At 37.7% G+C, this 21,409-nt stretch overlaps 1 protein-coding gene across 2 annotated transcripts in view; it reads right to left on the bottom strand.

Moving 5' to 3' along the window:
- Positions 1-40: 40 nt before the first annotated feature.
- The window catches only part of LOC127442468 (KN motif and ankyrin repeat domain-containing protein 4-like), a 33,732-nt gene continuing 12,363 nt past the window's right edge, over positions 41-21,409 (bottom strand). Inside the window, exons 2-10 of one of the 2 annotated variants that reach the window (XM_051700522.1) lie at positions 19,276-19,357; positions 17,151-18,689; positions 16,964-17,045; positions 16,423-16,737; positions 13,400-13,484; positions 13,051-13,270; positions 10,679-10,821; positions 10,320-10,520; positions 41-398 (exon numbers count right to left, since the gene is read on the bottom strand). In XM_051700522.1, coding sequence (XP_051556482.1) covers positions 288-398; positions 10,320-10,520; positions 10,679-10,821; positions 13,051-13,270; positions 13,400-13,484; positions 16,423-16,737; positions 16,964-17,045; positions 17,151-18,689; positions 19,276-19,291 — 2,712 coding nt within the window. In that variant the 5' untranslated portion in view covers positions 19,292-19,357 and the 3' untranslated portion in view covers positions 41-287. The remainder of the gene's footprint in view (positions 399-10,319; positions 10,521-10,678; positions 10,822-13,050; positions 13,271-13,399; positions 13,485-16,422; positions 16,738-16,963; positions 17,046-17,150; positions 18,690-19,275; positions 19,358-21,409) is intronic. The other variant, XM_051700523.1, reaches the window with a different exon arrangement.

The following is a 21,409-nucleotide window of genomic DNA, read 5'->3' as shown; positions in this document are numbered from 1 at the left end:
CTCGATAATTACTAACAATGAAAGAAACTGGTTTCTTTGGAATGCATGGAATGCATATTCCATTTTTATTGTCAGGTTTTAGACAGTCATATTTACATTTACAAACATTACATTAGCAAACAACTTTTGCCTTGATTTTAAATTGCAAATTTTAATATTAACATTTTATTGCTGACCTTTTTAACAATAACTGTACATGAATGCTTATTAAAGTATAAATGTTATTCCCAGTGGGGCTGCACTGGGACGTTGAATGCACAGTAGGCCCATGAATTACATACTCCATTCTATGACACCTTGCACTTTTCTGAGCTCTTGGTTTCTGTGCGGGCTTTCAGAAGATCTGCTATCTCTGTATGAGAGGCCTGTGTAGCCAGAGATAATGCACTGCGACCACCCTACAGACAAAACAAACATATAATAATATGATATGATATGATAGACAATGTTGCTTGCAAAATAGAGAGCATGATATTTGTCCACCTTTATCATAGTATGCTTAAACACTTGCCATTTTTTAGTATCAATCAGTGTTTTTATTGTTAATAAAAAGTTAAATGGAAACTAAATGAAAACATGATATGAAACTATAGTAAAAATGCGTTCTTCAAAACTAAAACAGAATAAAACTGACCAGAAAAGTAATTTTTCTTAACAGTTTTTGATGCACAATATATTATAAAATGTGAAACCCTTACAATCCTTCGTCATTAAAGATGAAAATACCATAAAATACATATTTATCACATATACAATAGAATATCAGTTAAATATGAACTTTGTTAGCGCTAAATTATGAAAACTATAATAAAAACAAAATAAACTAAAAAACTGGATGTCAATTGATCAAAAAATGTAATAGAATTAATTACAGATTTTCCTTTTAATTAATCAAGTTAATTTCAATTAATCGCATATATCAATATTTGATGAAAAAGGCCCCCAAATATAGATAATTCAATAAATAATTATAAAAATAAGACTAATTAGAAATATAATATACATATATATTAAATATAACAATATTCATTTCCAATAATATAATAATATCAGATAATTCAAAAACAATACATTATTTTGGCAGATGAGTAAAGCATTTATTAGACCAGTGTTTCTCAACCTTTTTTTGATGAACGCCCCCCTACTTCATTCCCTTTCCCCTGGGGCCTATAAAATGAAAATGTGAAGACAGAAACTAATAATAGTAGTATTGTTATTATATTTAAAAAATCAGCAACAGTAAGGTTATCTATAACATCTATAAAAAGTAAAAAGTAAACACCTAATTTATGTGACTAAATTATTCTAGTGTGACTGAGTTGGAACTCCTTTCATCAGGTTCTTAGTGATTCAAATGAGTCATCTCTTGGAATTTCTGAAGGCAAACAAAACCAGTTATATTTTCTTACAAACAAAAATATTTGAGCCTTTTTAAAAAAAAAAAAAAAAAAAAAGTATTTATGCATTTCTATTTCTATTTCAAGCATTTTGTAATTACAAACAGTAGGCCTACTCTAAACATATAAAAACAATAAATACAAAATATAATCATTCAAAAGTTGTAACAAAAATGTATTATATTCCCTCACTCCCCTAATGTATCCTATAACAAATTGAATAGAGCTGAAGTAGTGATATGAAAATATGTATTATGAATCTTTTTCTGCCTAAAGTACAGTTAGTGTTATTATAGTCATAGTAGGGGGGGGGGGGTCTGTGTGGGTGCCTCGTGCCACCCCTCCGAAACATGCTGCCCTGCATGCCTAAATGGCATGCCCCCCTTGGTCAACAACTTTGGGGGCGTGTTGAAGTGGGTTTCGCCCAGAGCGCCGTACAAGCTAGAACCGCCACTGACTATAGTAAATTCAAGGGTGATCATGTAGAATTCTGTGCCGAATTCAAATGGTTTCCGCGTCTTGTGCTGTGCTTCTCACTGGTTCTCACAGTGCTGCAATGATCAGAGGTGCATGTTTAAGAGCTCAAGATCGGTCTGTGAGTAAAAACGCACCTGCTTTGCGCTCGTGCTGCTCTGTCCATTGAGCCGTATCCATCTACAGAGCCATACATATGTATTAGCGGAGGTTGTGACTTTGCCTGTCTATTTGACGCTGCTAAACCAGATACTTCAGATGCGTCGCTAGACTTCAGAATCAGATGAACCGAGGTACAAATGCGTACTAACCCATATAATGGAGTCTAGATAAACATTTGGGAACTTGACGATAGATTTGATTATGATTATTGATTGATGTATTAATGTATTACAGTGATGTGCTGACCTACAGATTTCTTCTCCAAAGATCTATCAGGTATGTTCATGGATATCATAGGAATATTGGTTGGTTCGTTCATCCATTGGGTCAGACTGCATTCCACCACAAGCAAACTACTCCAGAGTTTGTTTGAAATCTAAATGAAACTACCTCGTCCAGGTGGTCTCGGATGGATTGTTTTTGTGCGGATCCGAGTGTGATCGCCGTGTTCATATATGCCTAAACTAACCAAACTGGGTAGAAAACGCACCAGGTTCTAAAAAAATTCTCCAAACAAAAGCAACCTAGTCTCAAAGAATGAACGTTATTGTAACTACATTTTTGCAAACTGACTTTTACATGCCACATTCTACGTTTTACTGCAGTTTTCTGATTAAATAACACTAGAGGTGCTACAACAACAGTGTGTTTTGTTCACTTTCACAAAAATCATGACAAAAACGGCTGATTATGACTTTATAAACACTTATTTTTCACATTATTATAACACTGCTATGTTATGAATTTGAAAATCGATACATTTTAAAGCTAACCTACTGTACATTTACACACTTATTCCAACATCATTAACTTGCTCACCTGAGTGTTGGACTTTAGACTCAAGGCTCGAGACCAGTTAATGCACGCAAGCTGACGTGAGACGAGAGAGTCATAAGCGACACAAGATGATGTGGTTGCTTCAGAAAATGTGCTTTTCATTTCTCATTTTATTTTTGGACAGAATCGGTTAGGTTAACCATTGGATGAGGGTAAGGATGCCTGTTTTGTTCACCTTTCATTTAATTTTAGATCACTATTGGTTAGGTTTAAGTTAAAGTTTTAGGTTTGGAGGTACATTTTATTCATTAAAATGTCCATTTAATATTCATAACATTCTAAAAACCTAGTCTGATTATGACACAATTTCACTCTTTTGGTGCCCCCTGCTGGACATTTCAGTGGGAAACTGCAGCCAAACGTGTATTATGGCATGCAATGTCGTTTTGCAAAACTTTGCCACAGTCAATTAATTTTCATGAGACCAGGCTGAACAAAACAGGTCTGAAAATGCCCTGATACTACAAAAACATGGAGCTTTACTTCAAGCCTGAATAGGAAAATTCATTATTACAATGGCACAATTAATTGTGTCAGTTTTTTTTAACGCATTCTTTTTTTTATATTCTGTAATTAATCACACTGAATCAACATGTTAAAATGACAGCCATATAAAAAAATAAAATGAAACCAGAAAACACTGAAAAAAATAAAATTAAACTAAATTACACCCAGTAAAATTGTCTGTTTATGTACTGAGTTCGCCTTTAAATTGAAAGGACAAATTGAATAGAGATACAAACTAAATTAAAATTCAAAACTCTACCCTGATAATCCTGGTATCAATCTAAACCCTTCTGTGCAGTTGCAGACAGTTTTATCACTAGTAATTATTCGTCATTCCGTGCAAGGTAATTTGTGTGACAGTTCCCAGGCTGCATTTTCACACAGGTGGATGTCAAACAGGAAACTGCAGTCTGAAATAGTGCAGGAAGTCATCTTCAAAGCGCCTGGTCTGTGTTTTAGAGGATTTATTGAGCATCATGTTGGAGTTCTCAGAGCAGTTCTACAGTCATAATGTGACTGTGACGTGACTTGATTAACAGGCTGCATACAGCTGTTGGGAAGAGAACTTGACAAGTCTCATTTTGACTTGCATCAAAATTCTCTCTTTCTTTTCCTGCAAAAGAGGCGAAAATGCATGTCTGTGTGGCAGGGCCGGCTTCTGCCAGCTATGCTAGGGTGGGCTGGGGGATAGTATAGATGGGCATTTGGGATTGGGGGGGGTGGGGGGGGTGGGGGTGTTACTGAGACAACTAATTTAATGTCTTTAATTGGCTTGACATGAATTGTCAAGATCATAAGGCCCAATATAACTATATTTTACACTTATTCCCCATTTTAAAAAATATATTGAAATAAATAAACTGATAAACATTGTATATAATCATAAGATTGAAGTGGGCCCTGACAACTTTACACTTTCAGAGTAATCAGATTTACAGCCTTAAAGCAAATTACAAAGACAAATCAGAGTCCCCACGAATACAAGGATGGAGTAGAGAGAAATAATATCAAGGAGAGTAATAAGGATGGAGTGAAAAGAAATATATTAAATGGAGAAATCAAGATTAAGAACCTAAAATTTGTCATAGATGGGAACTGATTAAAGAAGTAATCATATAATATTAAATAATGACAATTCTTTCTGTTTAACCTTTCTGTTTGACAGAAATTTAATAAGAAATGATCCTGCCCCACAAAGGCAAAATGCAAAATAGAGTTATGAATGAAATAGGTCTCTTATGATCTGTCCGGTGACAGATGAGTTTGTCTCGTTTGCTGAAATTCAAGAGTAACCATTGTGTGAAAATGCAGTAACTACAAAATAAATATCAAAATAATTCAAGCCATTTTCTCAGTTTCAGTGTTAGTTAATGAGTATGGCCTTTGTAGGGTAGTAAAGGGTATTGATATTTTTACCAGTGAAACTATGTGTAAAGTCATTTAGGTAATACAGGAATTTGGATGGATGGATCGAAAGTAATGCCATGTAAGCACCAAAGGTTATTTTCATGGCAAACAGAGTTGTTTAAAGCACAATGACAAACAATAAACAACAAAATATCACAGCACTGTAAAAATTTGTATATAAAAGAAATGTAAGACACGAAGAGACAGACAGCATCTCTCGTCAACACCGAATTAACAACAGGGGAAACAGAAGCACACGTCCCGCAAAACACTGTATCCAGCTATGAATCATGATCATGTACGGTACTATCAGCTAATATTGGCCGTGGAATCAATGGTACCTGGTGCAACAAAGTGCAGCGCAGGATGATGTGTGCGCGGGAGCAGGAGAAAGAAAAGACTCGCGGGACTCCCACAAAATATAAATATCTAAATAACAAAATAGATGTTCCTAAGATATATTTAATGTATTTAAGGTACTGAGTGTTATTAGTGTTATTCATCTATTGCGCAAGACCAACAAAAAATAAACTATTTACAGGCGCAGGGTCGATGGCTAATTCATACAAATGATTCCTTGTGCTCCATGCGGCGGAAAGTGTTATGGATGTTAACGCTTTATTAAAGAAATGTACAAACAAAACTTTGAAACCAACCAAAGGTCAATCAGAATCTTAGGGGACCGGCACTGAAAAATTTGTGCCGACCACTACCTGCAGGCTTGCGAGTGGGAGGGGGATAAAATGTGAAAGTTGCAGGCGGGAGCGGGACAAAATGTTACATATTTTTTTGCAGGAGTGGGACAGAATCTCGCGGGAGCGGGTCTGAAAAATCCATCCCACATAGATCTCTACTTTATAATTCAGGTCCAGTATTTCACGAACACCCGCAGCACGATTTTGGGGAGCTGATGTGGAGGGAGAGTCTGGGAGATATTTAATAAGAGGAAACCTGTGATACATTAACAGCAGTCACATGGTCACAGCACACTGAGACAGCACCAGGCTTCTATATGGGCATTAAAACCTATGCATTGCACAAAAATATCTCTTATTACTGTTCTCGCTCACATAACATCTCGGACTCTCTGGATTGCAGCAGCCACTTCTTGAGTGTGTCGTTGCTTTCGGCCAATGACAAAAATAGAAAAACACTACACATTTCTGGTGCTGTTTTGTGATTGGTTGAGCAGTCTACAGCCCACCCTTAATGTTTGCAACACACAGCCTGCCCCATATTGCTTTTAACCAATGCACAAATTGGATTTCTCCAACACAGAAAGTGATTAGACCAATGCCTTTAACAAAGTAGACCTATATAAGATGGCTTTGGAATGAGTTATTTGTACACTTGAGGCTAATCCATCTTCCTGTTGTAACATTCAATAGATTAATGCTGTTAGTTACAGTGGATGTGATACAAGAAAGCGAGACCAAGCAAACAGCAAACGTCACTTCCTGTTATTGTTCGTATAAAGAGTGTGAGGCTGATATCGTGTTAACTTTAATCAACTGATTCATCTATGACCATTATATAAATTTAAGACAGGTGAAATATGTGGCCTGATTAGCAGTGCACATGCTCTGACAGGACGGGTGACCTGAGTTTGAATCTGGCCTAGTGTGATTTAAGCTTAAGGTTTCTCCATCTCATATGTTTTAAGATGACTGGCAATGGAAATGGTTTGTCATATTTCCAAAATTGAGAAGTTTTGTTTTTAAAAGCTATTACTTTTAATGATTTTGTCAGATGGCATCCAGTAAAATTAACATATGTTTTGACACTTCATTACCATTTTCAAATACAATTTAAAATTTTTCTATATGAATCAGGTCAAAATGATCCACCAGTCCTTCTTAGAAACATTTTTTAATAACTTTGCTAATAAATACATGAAATTAGTCATTTTGACATTGTCAGGTTCAAATCACTTCTGTGGAGGATGTCATGAAGTTTCAGGTCGAAAAGTTTAAGTTAAGTTTATGTAAATCAGTGATAAATGTCTAATATAGGTCAAATTGACCCAGCACTCCACAGAGGGGTTAGACATTTAACAAAACTGAAGTGAAACTAAACTGAATTACATTTTCATGACTCCAAAACTAGAAATTAATTTTAGTATTAGTTTTGATGCACAGTATAATATAAAATATGGAACCTTTACAACATGAAAATGCCATTATGGTACTAACACTAGACATATTTATTACATACAGTGCATTCAGAATGTATTCAGACCCCTTTAAATTATTTATTTTTCACATCAATCTACACTCCATACCCCATAATGACAAAGAAAAAAACAGATTTGCACATTTATTAAAAAGGAAAAAAGAAAAATGAAATATCACATTGACATAAGTATTCAGACCCTTAACTCAGTACTTAAAGCACCTTTGGCAGCGATTACAGCCTCAAGTCTTTTTGGGTATGATGCGACAATCTTTGCACACCTGGATTTGGGGACTTTCTGCCATTCTTTTCTGCAAATCCTCTCAAGCTCTGTCAGGTTGGATGGGGACCGTTGGTGGACAGCCATTTTCAGGTCCAGAGATGTTTGATTGGGTTCAAGTCCGGGCTCTGGCTGGGCCACTCAAGGACATTCACAGAGTTGTCCCTAAGCCACTCTTACGTTGCCTTGGCTGTGTGCTTAGGGTCATTGTCCTGTTGCAACGTGAACCTTCTGAGGTCCTGAGCGCTTTGGACCAGGTTTTCATTAAGGATATCTCTGTATTTTGCTGCGTTCAGATTTCCTTCAACCCTGACCAGTCCTCCAGTCCCTGCTGCTGAAAACACCCCCACAGCATGATGCTACCACCACAATGCTTCTCCGTTGAGATGGTATTGTGCAGGTGACGAGCGCTGCCTGGTTTCCTCCAGAAATGATGCTTGGAACTGAAGCCAAACCGTTCAATCTTCATTTCATCAGACCAGAGAATCTTGTTTCTCACAGTCTGAGAGTCCTTTAGGTGCTTTTTTATGAGTCTTGCACTGAGGAGAGTCTTCCATCTGGCCACTCTGCCATAAAGCCCAGATTGGTGGAGTGTTGCAGTGATGGTTGTCCTTCTGTAAGTTTCTCTCATCACCACACATGATCTCTGGAGCTCAACCTGAGTGACCATCGGATTCTTGGTCACCTCTCTTACCAAGGCCCTTCTCCCACGATTGCTCAGTTTGGCCGGGCGGCCAGCTCTAGGAAGAGTCCTCGTTGTTCCAAACTTCTTCCATATAAGAATTATGGAGGCCACTGTGATCTTGATCTTTTTTTTGTAGCCTTCCCCAGATCTGTGCCTTGACACAATCCTGTCTCTGAACTCTGCAGGCAGTTCCTTTGACCTTATGGCTTGGTTTTTGCTCTGATATGCATTTTTAGCTGTGAGACCTTATATAGACATGTGCCTTTCCAAATCATGTCCAATCAATTTAATTTGCCAAATGTGGACTCCAATCAAAATGTTGAAACATCTCAAAGATGATCCAGAGAAATGGGATGCACTTGAGATAAATGTCAAGTGTCATAGCAAAGGGTCTGAAAACTTATGTCAATGTGATATTTCAGTTTTCTCTTTTTAATAAATTTGCAAAGTTATCAAAATTCTTTTTTTTTTCATTATGGTGTATGGAGTGTAGATTGATGTGAAAAAAATATTTTAAGCATTTTAACAGGCTTAAAATAACATAACATAACACAATGTGAAAAAAATGAATATATTAGATATTACATATATAGTAGTTATATTTATAACATATAATTTATAACATATTTATATGATAGTTAACATACTAACAAAGTAACCTTAAATTACTAAAACTAAAATAAAAGCTAAATATACTGAAAAACTTGATTTTCCAAAAGTAAGTAGGTTGATTTTATAAGCTATTAGATAATTTATATAAATATTTCAGATGGCAGTCAATAAAATTTGCATATTTTTCTGAAGAAAACATTGCCCTGTCATTTGAACTGTTTTTAGTAGGCTTATGAATCAATGTTATCTTTGATGACAAAACTAAAACAAAAATATCCACTCAATATTCTGAGGAGAAAGCAACAGATAACTTATTGTTTTATTAATTTATTCATTAATTAATGTCTTCAGAAGTGATATGATAGGTGTGGGTGAGAAACAGATCAATATTTAAGTTCTCATCTCCACTTTCACTTCCACATTCTTCTTCTTTTGTCCAATCCACATTCTTTGTGCTTATCGCCACCTACTAGGCAGGGAGGAGAATTTATAGTAAAGGACTTAAATATTGATCTGTTTCTCAGCCACACCATCATATCGCTTCTGAAGATATAGATTTAACCACTGGAGTCTTATGGGTTAATTTTATGCTGCCTTTATGTGATTTTTTGACCTTCAAAGTTCACTTGCATTGTATGGACCTACATAGTTACAATGTTCTTCTAAAAATATGTATTTGTGTTCTGCTAATACACATCTGGGATGGCATGAGGGTGAGTAAATGATGGGCGAATTTTCATTTTTGGGTGAACTATCCCTTTGAGGCTACACATTGCGCTGCTGGAGCTTTCTCATGATAGAAAAACCATGAATCACAGGGACGTCAGTTTATTTATGTATGACTGGGGCTACTAAAATTGGGATGTCCTACTGACTCCAGAATTCGTCCAGTATTTTAATTTAAATTGGGTCCAGCTGGTGGCACTTATTTACAGGTCAACAGCCCAGCAGAGACTGCTCACCGTTGCCATCAACCTACACTGCACATTCTCTACAGAGCTGTTTTCTTCCTCCCATATAGTTCCATTGTTCTTCCCCAACATTGTTAATGCCGGACAAAAGCAGCATTTATTTTCAAAATTTAAGGATAGTTTTAGCAAGACTGGCAAAATTAAAGGAATGCTCCAGGTTCAAAACAAGTGAAGCTGTCATCTTGTCAATTACTACAGACAATAATCTTGACTTGTTTTGTAAAAACAAACAAAAATCATGTTTATGTAGTACACTTACTATGTAAATCTATGAGGCAAATTATTCTGAAGGGTTTAAAAGCAGAAATGTCCATCATATTTTTGTTAAACGGCTTATGTTAATTGTTTCATACAAAAATGTGGTGGATGAACTACTGGTTAAGTGCCACCAATGTAGTTCCAAGTGGGTGATTTTTCTCTAAATAAACAGTGCATTACTTGTATCCTTGCATATATCATACAAAAGGTATGTTTTACCTTTACAGTTTTACATGGTCATGTCAGGGATTGAAAGATCGGAAATACTTTGCACAGACAAGGTTAATGTAAGTGATTTTATCACAGTAGTCTCATTAACACATATACTGTTTAAGTCTTGTGGCTTTTCATTGGAAACAAAAGTGTGTATTTAAATGATTATCCAGGTACTTTGCTCTATAGATTTTTACACACATGATTTTTTTGTTTGTTTGTACAAACTGAATGACAAGTTGCAATTATTTTGTGTGGAAATTAAAAGCATGGCACATGTAAAGACTGTTAACTCGAACCCAGAACATTATTTTAAATTAACTCTAGCATGCAAGTGAAGTTACCTTGTCTTTTAAGTTGACATCGCAGTTTGTATCTTCCAACAAAATTCGTACAACATTGATATGTCCACGATCACAGGCGCTGATCATTGGGGTGGTTCCTGCATGGTCCTGGGCATTAGGATCTGCCCCCTGTGCCAGTAGGAGACGCACTATTGGGACACGTCCATGTCTTACTGCCAGGTGGAGGGCCGTTTGTCCCACCTAAAGAGACATTTATTTAGAACAGAGGCTACTGCATTTGTTCAAGACAACCTGACGACCAGAACTGCTAAATCATATGCAAATGTGGACTGTCCATTTTGAAAGATTCATTTGATATCAAGTGCAATGAGTGCCAACTGGCTGATTTCACCAGTCACCTGGCCAACATGGGCATTGACATCACCAAGCTCCATCAGTTGCTGGAGCACTTTCATGTCACCTGGAGATTCTACATCTGTCAAAGATGCCAGCATGATAGCTGTGTAACCAGACTTGTTTCTCCGGTCCACTTCACACACTCCTAAGTTTGAGAGGAAGCAAAAACAATGAGTTAACTATCATTAGGGTTAGGGTTTAATAGTGGGAAAGTATCACTATTACTATTGCTAATACTTAGAGTTAGGGGTTTGAACAAAATTAAACTTGCAACCTACTGTTTGTGTTACAGATATGAACAATACCTCAGATTTGCTTGTTGAGGAGTGATGGACAATTTTTCTATGATTTTCACCTGGTGTACAATAAAACAGGTGAAAACCCCCACTGATTTAAATTGCAGAAGAGACTAGGTGTACAATAAAATAGGTGAAAATCCCCACTGATTTAAAGTGCAGAAGAGACTAGGCTAGACCAGTAACCAACCAGCTAGCCACCATCCAAACCACCCTAGCAACCACATTGCAACACCCTATCAACCATCCAGAACACCCAAACAACCACCTTGCAACACCCTATCAACTATCCAGAACACCCTATCAACCACCCTGCAACACCCAAAAAAAACACCTAGAACACCATTGACCACCTTGCAATACCCTAGAAACCACCCATATCACCCTAGCAACCACCCAGAACACCCTAGCAATCACCTTGCAACACCCTAACAACCACCCAGAACACCCTATCAACCATCCAGAACACCCTAACAACCACCCAGAACACCACTGACCACCTTGCAATACCCAAGCAACCACCCAGAACACCTTAGCAACCACTTTGCAACACCCTAACAACCATCTAGAACACCCAAGAACCCTATCAACTACCCAGAACACCCTATCAACCACCTTGAAACACCCTAACAACCTCCCTGCAACACCCAAAAAACCACCCAGAACACCATTAACCACCTTGCAATACCCTAGCAACCACCCAGAACACCCTAGCAACCACTTTTCAAAACCCTAACAACCACTCAGGACACCCTAGCAACCACTTTGCAACACCCTAACAACCATCCAGAACTCCCAAGAACCCTAACAACCACCCTGCAACACCCAAAAAACCACCCAGAACACCATTAACCACCTTGCAATATCCTAGCAACCACCCAGAACACCCTTACAACCATTTTGCAACACCCTAACAACCATCCAGAACACCCTAGAATCCTAACAACCACCCAAAACAGCAACCTAGCAACCACCTTGCAACACATTAACACACCTTCACCACAACTATCTCTCTCTGACAAAATAACAAAATGAGTAAAATAGCAATTGCAATAGAGTATTTTGGGGCATTTTCAGACCTGTAGCTTGCTTGATTGTTCCGAAATGGGGGCTAAAATAGTTACAATGTTGCGTTTTCTTCATGGTTTGGTTGGCTGTCACAAGATTATATTTTAAAATGCACCAAAACTGTAAAATGTCTGTCAAGGTTATTTTGTCTGTCATTAGTTGCTTTTTTATTATTTCTGCAGAATGACAGAATCACTATGGATTTTAATCAGCGTTTGTGATGATATGCAGCTGAGTGTGATAAAAAAAAAGTTAAGACCAGCTTGTCACCTTGTCAGTTCTTCTCAGTAACAGAATGATTTTTTCAAACAAAATAGATGTGTTTTTTCAGTGCTTGAAGGCATTAACTTAGCAGGGAGTCCCGACGGTCAAGTGATTAACATCTCCCGCTGAGAGGCGCTAATGGGTGCGCTGTATCCCTCTGCCTGGCCAGTGATTATGATAATAAAGCTCACATCTGAAAATCATTGGAAAAATCAGCTAGTGTATGACCAGCTTTAGCAACCATCCAGAGCACCCCAGCAATCCCAACCACTCTGAACACCCTAGCAACCATTTTGCAACACCCTAGCAAAAAACCCTAAAAAAGCACTTAGAACACTTTAGTAACCACATAGCAGCGCCATGGCAACCACCTACAACATCTTAGCACAATGGCAGTGATTTTTGCTCAGGCAAAACACATTTGCTTAGACACTCAGATTTTCTTCAGAAAACAAAAATCCAGTTCTTTTTTGTAATTCATTATACAGAAAATGTTTGTCATTCCTATAACTATGATTAAGATAAATAATTTATGTGAACCCCTATTTTTATATGTTCTTCACCTCCTGTCTCCAATCATGTATCATGGACATCAAAAAAATTACAGCCAGAAGCAAAGCAAAAGAATAGGCAAATAAGTCTCCCATTCAAGTGCTGTATGTGGTTTGCTTTCATTAGCCTTAAAGAAAGTTTAGAAGAGGTCAAAGAACTAAAGAACAAAGACTAGTAGCTCTATGATGACTGACCTGTGTCTAAAAGGAGCTTGACAATGCTGAAGTTACTGTGAGATACGCTGTAATGTAGGGCTGTGTTCCCATTATCATCCACCATGTTGACCAGGAACTCAAGGACTGTGGGTGTCTGTGATTTAACTTCATTGATATATAAAGAGACAATGTCAGCGCGGGCGTCCTCCTCAGCAGACACATGGAACCACTGCTGGAACACCACAGTAAGAGCCTGGCTCTGCAAATGGGCAAAGGAGAAGACCATTACTGGAATGACCATTCAGATGAGGGATGCAGCACCTTTTCTTGTGCATGGCACATGTTTGGATTGTTAGATATAAACTGTATATGTAAATTTGAAAATTACCATTACATTATCAGGTTCAGACATTTTATCCATGTGGTCTTTCAGGAAACAGCATGCCTCTATGAAATCTTTATTAACAGCTTCCCTGAAAAACAAAATTATGTTGCTTTCCATTTGAGGTTATCAAAATTCGTAAGAAAATGTCAACATCAAAAAAAATTGTACAGCTGTATAATCTGATGTTGAATCTTAGATTCTGTCATCATTTACTCACCCTAATCTTGTTTCAAACCTGTGTGACTTTCATTATTGTAAAGTAATTGGAATACAATATAAGTCATTTTGCAGAGTGTCCAGGCTGCTCTTTTGCATACAATGAAAGTGAATCAGGATGGTTGCTGTTGAACTCACAAAAAACAGGCACCATAAAAGTGGTCCATATGACTCATGCGCTATGTAGGAAATTAGCGACTTTGTGGCAGGGTATATTTACAACTGCTAGCATTCATCACCAGTAATATGTAAGAATTTATATGTAAATTAGTTTAGGAATCTTGGCCGTGTTCGACTACCATTATATGAAGGATAAATGACAAATGATCAGATTAGAAATCTGAATAAAAATTCTCCACCATTAAATATGTAATACAACAGGCTCGTTGTATCTGCTCACAATTTATATGTAAGGGATTTTAGCTCAAGAAAGGAATTATGATTAATTCGGGGAATGTTGAAAGAATTAAAGTGTATGTCTGATCACTCAGCTACGTAAAAAAAGGTTGGTGAGTGAGCTGTAACAAAAGGTGAATAAAATGGTCTGAAACAGAGAAAATGTAACTTTATGGAGTCTATAGACCATGCCTTGGCCCATCGATACTTCATTTAGTATACTTCGATTTGCAATCAGGTTACCCGAAGTATTTGAATAAAATACCAGCACTTTCTAGCAAAAGTCTGGAGGTGTACTTGCATTTCATTGCTTTGGTTCTTTGGCTGGGTCAGTAGAAAGTTCTGGTTGTTCTATTGATGTTTTGGACCTCTGTTAAGATCATGGACGCCAGGTAGTTCGGTCCTGGAATGATCAGGTGGGGCTTTGAAGCGAGACCTCCCGCAAGGGAGGCTCGCGACTCCCCATCACATGTGTGAGCCTTAGCACAGAGAAGAGAACTCTTCTCTGAACTTTGCGTTCCGAGCTTTCCTGAACTCTACATTGTGTGGAACCTGGGCAGAAGGGCACCAAGAACCAAGAGGGAAGAGAAGAGAGGAAGAGAGTGGAAGAGAAGAGGAATGTTCGTCCTAGGCAGGGAGGTTTTGTTGAGTTGAGGTTGGCCACACCCAAAAGGTGCCTTGAGTTAATCAGAAGAGTCTTTTCAGATACCATGTGATCATCTCTCTGTCCCTTCTTCTGAAGGTGATTAATGAGTCTTTGTTATTAAGGTTTCTGTTTCCCGCTCAAAATTGGGCAATGTTTAATCATGAACTTTTATATAATGAAATCGCTAAGAAATATTAGAAAATACCTTTCATTAGCATTCGTAAATATGACATGCTTTCATAAATATTCAACATGCAAGTTACAAAACATGAAAATACCTGATTAAAAATCATAATGGTTAATTCATTGGTTTTACAACATGGATAATACATTACACATTATGAGAAACATAACTGTCATGGTTATTATCAAGTTAAACCTTGAATAAGAAACATAATTGTCAGGGTTGTTATCAGGTTAAACCTTGAATGAGAGTTCTAGGCACTTTGACAGATTATGTGCAGGATAAAATTACAATAAAGTACGTTTTGCGATTGTGTCAAAGTTTCTGGATTAAGATGAGATGTCCTGATATGTGTATACACATCATTTTTTACATTTGAAGTTATGAGCAGAGCATTAGTTTTATGTCCTGCTAAAAAGATAATACAAAGGGATCATTTTAAAAAAGCCTGCTTTCTTCAAGTCTTCAAGCTCTTTCGTCATGGGTGAGTTTTTAGCATATGACAGTCAGGCGTTCCGCAGGAAATGTCTCATGGTCCCTTATTAGTCTAATTTAAGTGTAGCAAATTGTTTATATTGAAGTACAAAGGAGTGTCTTAGATTTCCATGGCAACCATGGGGGTTTCTTCAGAAGAGTGTCTTGCAGATGGTCGACATGGCCATGTCATGTGATGACCATTAAGTGTGGGGGTATTTTCTGATTTATAACATGAGTGAGGAGGAGTCTGAAGGAAGGTTATGTGCTATCCTGAAAAGTTTCCTTTGTTCAGACGATGGTTGAGAATAAACAGATGTGCATTCTTACACAAGGTTGATTCAGACTTTAAGGGCACCATTTTAGCAGAGTCTTTAATTTATGATGTTGAGGAAATTCAGGGTAGACTCTGTATAATTTATCTTACCCTTCTTCTGTTTCCAAGCTCCTCAGATCTTACAGCTATATCAGAGAGTATTTGGCAGAGATGGGCCACTTCTATTAAAAATAATGGGACAAATTGGAATGCCCAACCATCAACGGATGTAGAAAAGAAGTCTCACCTTACAGGTAAAAGAGCCAATCACATTTTAGTTGCAGACATCGCCTGTCAGTCACTCGAGAACGCGCATGCGCATTAGATATACTTTTTTTTTCATAATCTGAGGTAAAGAAGCACATTTGTGATACCAGTGTTGTCAGATTTTACTGCTGATTTGATTTTTCTTTGAACTTTATCTCCAACCATTTTGGAGATTCGGGAGCGTTTCAAAGATGGCGCCCAATGGACTGCCTTGCTATTAAGACTTCAGCTATATTCCAAGTCCTCTGAAGACAAACGATAGCTTTGAATGATGAACAAACCAAAATTTAATGTGTTATTTATAGAAAATATTTCCCTCTGCTATAGCACTGAAATCCCATTAATAGCTCAATCATCACGTTTCAATACACTGCATCAAGATACATTATGGCAGGTTTGATTTCAAAAAAACTTTTTACATTTTGGTTGTTAATTTTGTGTTCCATGGAAAAAAGTAAATTATGACAGAATTCATGTTTTGGTGAACAATCACTTTAAATACTTAAACATTCAAATATTTATCTTACCTGTTTCCTTTACTCTGTTCCAGCTGTTTCTGATTGAAGGCAACTTCCTCTCTCCCTGTCTGATCCTCTGGATCACTCGCATGACTCGTTTCCTTATGCATTTCTTCCTTTTTTGTGGTTCCTTCATCTATGACATCCTCTTTTGTATTGGATTCGGCATCTTCACTTTTACCTGTCGGTACTTTGGGGTCCATTGTCCATGGAGTCCATGACTTGTCGGCTTCAATCTTGGTGTTCTTCTTGATGTCAGCATCCTCTTCGATATGCTCATGTAGTTTGATAGCATTGCTTATTCCATCTTTCACTGCATTCTCACTTCATAATAGTGAAGGTCAAAGAGTGTTAGTATTCTGCAGACACAGTTGGATTATTACAGGTCTGAGCTCATTGGAATGTACAAGTAGACAAAAGTACTTTCAAACAACATGAAAAATAGAAATAAAAAGATATCTAGAGCAGGTATTGAGCACAACAACAACAAAAAAAAAAACATTTATCTGGTTACTGTAGGTAACAATTGCCAGCAGTAGCCTGTCTTTACCTGTCTCTTAAGCTGACTGTCTTTAGACTTTCTGTCTTTGGGTTCTCCTCCTCTACCACAGGAATACGTTCCTCCATTTTAGCTTAAGATTTATAGAAAGTGCACAAAAGTCAAAAAGACATTATGCCCTTCCAATAAATGTCATGGGTTCACAAGCATGTTTTGTCATTATAGAGTGATATCATACCTGGTTGTGGAATATCTCCAGTAGGAAACACATAGAGGGTGAGAAGGGTGACTAGAGTTACCAACTGATCTTGAATGGTACAGACTCGTGGGGGCAAGTGCTCAGAAGATATTCTTCCATTGGAGTCCTCTTTGCAGAGGCACTTCCACTGCTCCTGAAGGAGCTCTTGCAATTTTTTCACATGCTGCTCTATGTCTGTTTGTGATACTGGAGGTTGTTCCAGAATATCAAGGGTAATTCCCTCCTCTACTGCCATCTCTTGCACACATATTAATCCTTCCCGTGATTCTACCACAGGCTGCAGATTCTGTGTACTTGTTGATGTAATCCCAGATGAAGTTGTTTTGGCAAATGTATGCCCAGTGTCAGGGTGTGCAGACAACTGCTTGATCTCTTCATCCTTGAGATGGCTCTCATCTACTTGGTGCTTCAAAAGAGCTTTGGTCTTGTCCAGCTCTACCTCCAGATCATGGATTTTTTTTTCCAGCATCACAACCTTCCTTTGTAGAGTCTCAGTGAGAGACTTGGTTCTGTCAACATTATCCAAAAGATCTCTATCCCGTAAGACCGTCTTGCGTAGTTGCAGAGAGCAACCTATGTCTTGAAGCATCCTTTCACTTGTTGAAGGTATTGCAAAAGCATCAACTTGCTCAGAGGAAGCCTTAACATTTTCCTCAAGCCGGTCGTATTCTCGATTCATCCAATCATCAATTGCTTTGTCTTGATTCTCTTTAGTCTTTAAGGCACATAAGGGAATGTCCAATTTATTTGTGTGTCGAGGAACATCCAGTGGCCCAGTGGTGTCATTTTGGGAATGTAACTGGAGTAAAAGCCTCTCTCGTTCCTCTTGCAAAATACATATCTGAGCCTTAAGCTCAGGAATTACTCTGATCTCCATCTCCAATTCCCCAACTCTTTCAAGAGCTGCAGTGAGCCGCTGAAGGGTTCCGTTTGCTCTACCCGTTCTATTGGAAGCATGGAAGACATCTTCAGAGGAACCGTTTTCCTGTTCTAGATATTCCTTGGGGCTGCTGGGGCTGGTTGGGTCCTCGGTTGACTCTGACTGTTTCCTCAGGAAAACCGTCAAGGGTAAACTGGAGGCTCTCAGGAGATTTGGCCTGATATAATGGCCTAAGGGCTGCTCGTCAAAAGCCTGAATGCTAGCATCTATCTCTGTGGCTGTGAAGGACTTGTAGATGGGTTCTGTCGTCCTAGCATAGCTAGCAGACATACTGTCACTAGAGCGAAATTCAAAGTGTTGAGAGTCTACTAGTTGAGTTTTGGGCCATAAAGTGCTAATCGAGTTCCACTGTGTAGCTCTGCATCCGTAACCTGGAAGGCTTAAGTTACGTGACAGGATGCCATTATTTCGCCCTCTTTGCCTTCGTTGCACTGGCACCCTCCTGATGGTATTGCCTTTCTCAATGTCATCCACATACTTCAGGAAGTCCAAGTCCAGATGGAACCCATAGGGCGTCTCTACAGAATAAGAGGGTGGTCTTCTTTTGCTTCCATTCTCTTTTATAGATATGCCATTCACTAAGAGAGAGAGAAAAAAAATTTGATTCAGAAGTTATGCATTTTAAGCAAATCAGGCCAAATATGTTACAACCACTGGAACTGCAGTGCCATCTGCTCTGACCAGACAACATACAAACACTTGTATTCCCTTTTAGGAATCCATTGTTCCTAACATAAGTCATGGGCAGTTTTCATTTCAATATTGTTTAAATGTTTAAATTGTGACAGCTTACTCCATATACAACATAATCACATGGGAAATCAACATGTAGCTTACGAAAGATCATGTAGCTTGAAATCAACCCCTTACTGCCAAATTACAATTGTGACAACATACTCGCTATATCAACTTGTTATAAATAAATCTGTATCTTTTTGTAACTGTATGGCAATAATGGTGACAATGTTAATAGCCCCTTTTTTTATTTAAAAAATAAATAAAAATACCCTGAAAAATATTCACTGAAATAAAAAAATAAATTAAAAAAAAAAAAAAAAAAGAAGAAAAAAAAAAGTGACAACTAGCCCCGGTCTCCAAGTACTGCATGTAAATCAGTTCAATCTTTTCGGACCAGACAATATATAAGCACTGGGTGATTCATACCTTTTGGGGTATCCATTGTTCTTAGCTTAAGTCAGGGTCAGTTTTCAGATTCATGTGGCTTTTGCTTTGAATCTCTTACCACCTGAGGACAAAGATACATTACTTTTACTATGACATGTTGGATTAAACAGAATTAAGCACTTATTCTAGACAATGGGAACACAAGATGAGATGAGAGAAGGTTGTGTGTGTGAGTTTTACTGAGACAGACTACAAAGTCTCCCTTCTTTGTCTTTCTCTCCCTCTCTCTCTCTCTCTCTCTCTCTCTCTCTCTATCCCTCCCCGTCTCTCTGTCTCTCTTTGACCACGCAGCACATTGAAGGCACCACAGAAGCAGCCACAGCCCAAACAATGTCAGCTATGCAGTAAACACACAAACAGCTGAGACCAAACATTTCCACTGGCTCACACACACAAACCAGCACAGATACACACCTCGGCATAGCTCACATTAAATGATATTCATCTTATCTAAAATCGCAGCCCTCCTTCCTTCATACCTGTCTATTCCTCTGCTCTGCTCTACAGATACATATCAAACAAATGAACACAGAAATAGGGGCTGGTCTTTTGGCTATGACACTGAATTTCAGTACCTGGCTATGCTCAGTAGATTCATCTTAACATGTTGATGTAAGAGTTGAGGTATGTGGCCCTGTCTGTAAAACAGAAAATGTATTGCTGATACTGTTTTATGCTGACAGGAAAATGGGGCATAGGATCCTTGTGCGAAACATTACTCATAGAAAGTTTCCTGAATCCTGATTATCCAGACATAGGCACTATGCTTTGTCGTTAAAGCACATTTTTGACATTAACAAGTAAATATGTGTAGAGCCCTACTAAATCTATTAGTAGTCTATTCATTGTTCTTCCATAACTTTAAAGGTTTTAATCTTTACAATTTTTTGTAATTTGGGTATACAAAATTATTTTTCACTAATGCGTTTTGTAACACTGTCTAAAAGGGTTAAAAAAAAAAAAGTGTTTGTTGTTTATTTTTGGTTTGTAATTTTATATTTGTCATTTTATGTTTAAAAGTTTAAAATTTATGTGGAAGTGGTAGAAATAATAGGAAGGTGTATTTTAGGAGATACCTTTAAATTGTTTAGAAATGAAGTGTTTATAATCTGACCCCTAGAGTTCAAGGGGCGGGGTCACGAGAGAAAAAAGAGGAGATTTTTCTAGAGAGTTCGGGAGTGCAAGAAGCAAGAGAAAAGGGTACACACATGTAGTGTCTAAAGACTGAGAAAAAGTAAAGGATTTTGATTTGAAAGTAGAAACATTGAACAGTTTAAAGACTGTTGATGGGAGGAACTGAGTGTCGACAAGACGCTGAGCTCAAAAATTATAGTTTATATTCAACAGTTGCGTGAACCTAAAGTGTGTGCGTGCGCAACGCTCCAAGAGAGTGTCGCAGTTTATCTTGTTTTTTTTTTGTTTCATCTGTGAAAGTATTCGGAAGAGAGACAATACCCGTGTTTTATTTTACATTAAAGTGTTAAGAAATGGTTGAAGTGTTCGGAGCTCAAGGGATGACTGAGTGAATGTGGAGCGATTTATTAGGAGAGACCGACATGCTTTCATGGCCTGTGCTGATCGGGCCTATCTACAAGATGGAGGATTTGCCTGGACATGTCATCCGATTCATCTTTGGAAGAGATGGTTTGTGATGGATGCATGGACGACTGGATCTGCTGATCATTTCATTGGTGCATCTTCAAATCTGGTACTGTGTTGTTTTTGGAATCGCTTTCTTGTGGGATCTTGTGAGTAATCCTAACTCTTCGCTAACACATTAATTTGAGCTCTTACCTTGCGCGCCTACAAGAGACATAAATCCCAGCTGGGTAATTTTCTTTTTTTTATTTTTTTTGTTTGGGAATGTATTTTATTTTGAGTATAATGTGAATCTGAATGTTTCATATTTAGTGTGAAATTTGTATTCCATGTGATCGCTCATTTGAATTTATTTATTTTTAAAGTTCTTTTGTTTCATATGTGTTGATTTCAATTAACAGTGTTATTAGTTGCTTCAGTTTCAAAGGGAAATAAGAGGAAAAAAAGTCAAAAGAATAAATAGTGTTTTAGTATTTCAATCTCCTGTGATCTTTCTGCAGAGAAAGGGGGAGGT

Source organism: Myxocyprinus asiaticus, chromosome 6 (assembly GCF_019703515.2).
Source record: "Myxocyprinus asiaticus isolate MX2 ecotype Aquarium Trade chromosome 6, UBuf_Myxa_2, whole genome shotgun sequence".
In the NCBI taxonomy this organism is placed as follows: domain Eukaryota; kingdom Metazoa; phylum Chordata; class Actinopteri; order Cypriniformes; family Catostomidae; genus Myxocyprinus; species Myxocyprinus asiaticus.
Note: the sequence above shows the minus strand (reverse complement) of the source record. Positions and strands in the feature narration are given on the sequence as shown.